General features: G+C 47.1%; 1 protein-coding gene across 1 annotated transcript; it reads right to left on the bottom strand.

The window, feature by feature from the left end:
- Window positions 1-16: 16 nt before the first annotated feature.
- Window positions 17-659, bottom strand: SARC_18003 (hypothetical protein; the record flags this gene model as incomplete). Its single annotated transcript, XM_014287913.1, has 1 exon — window positions 17-659. A coding segment is annotated over one exon (643 nt), but the record flags the coding sequence as incomplete, so codon positions are not given.
- Between the last annotated feature and the right edge of the window lie 16 nt (window positions 660-675).

Genomic DNA, 675 nt, shown 5'->3' with positions numbered 1-675 from the left:
GACAGTTAAACATAACAGATCCGTCCGGCTGTACCATAGTTGTCGGCGATTTCGCAATTACCATTTCCGATTCCTGGGAGGGAATAGTAATCCTGATTGTTGGCTCCATTGGGACATACACCCCCATTCTTCTCAATGATAGACACCACGGCATTTGCATCACCACCAGTTGCCCATGCTGCGCGTATCATTGATACTGTCGTGTCGACATTGCAAATCTGATCGCGACCAGTGCAGACATCCTCACAACTCTGTCCGGCAGTACCCATGACAAACTCATTAACAAAAGTGAGTGTTTCAATTTCTAGTACTTGCTCAACTTCTGGTGCTTGTTCAACCTCTGATGCTTGTGTAACTGTCAGCGGTTCAATTTCTGTTGCTTGTTCCACGGCCGCGGGTGCAACAAAGTCACCACTATTGCAGAAACACAGACGTTCAACAGTGTCGAACTTACCCAGACAGTTAAACATAACAGATCCGTCGGCTGTACCATAGTTGTCGGCGATTTCACAATTTCCGTTTCCGATTCCGGGGAGGGAATAGTAATCCTGATTGTTGGCTCCACTGGGACACACTCCTCCGTTATTCTCAATGATAGACACCACGGCATTCGCACCACCACCAACTGCCCATACTGCACGTATCATAGATACTGTCATATTGACATTGCAATCC

Source organism: Sphaeroforma arctica, assembly GCF_001186125.1.
Source record: "Sphaeroforma arctica JP610 unplaced genomic scaffold supercont1.13178, whole genome shotgun sequence".
Classification (NCBI taxonomy): Eukaryota; class Ichthyosporea; order Ichthyophonida; genus Sphaeroforma; species Sphaeroforma arctica.
The sequence above is the reverse complement of the archived record's forward strand: the minus strand, read 5'-3'. Positions and strand labels throughout refer to the sequence as shown.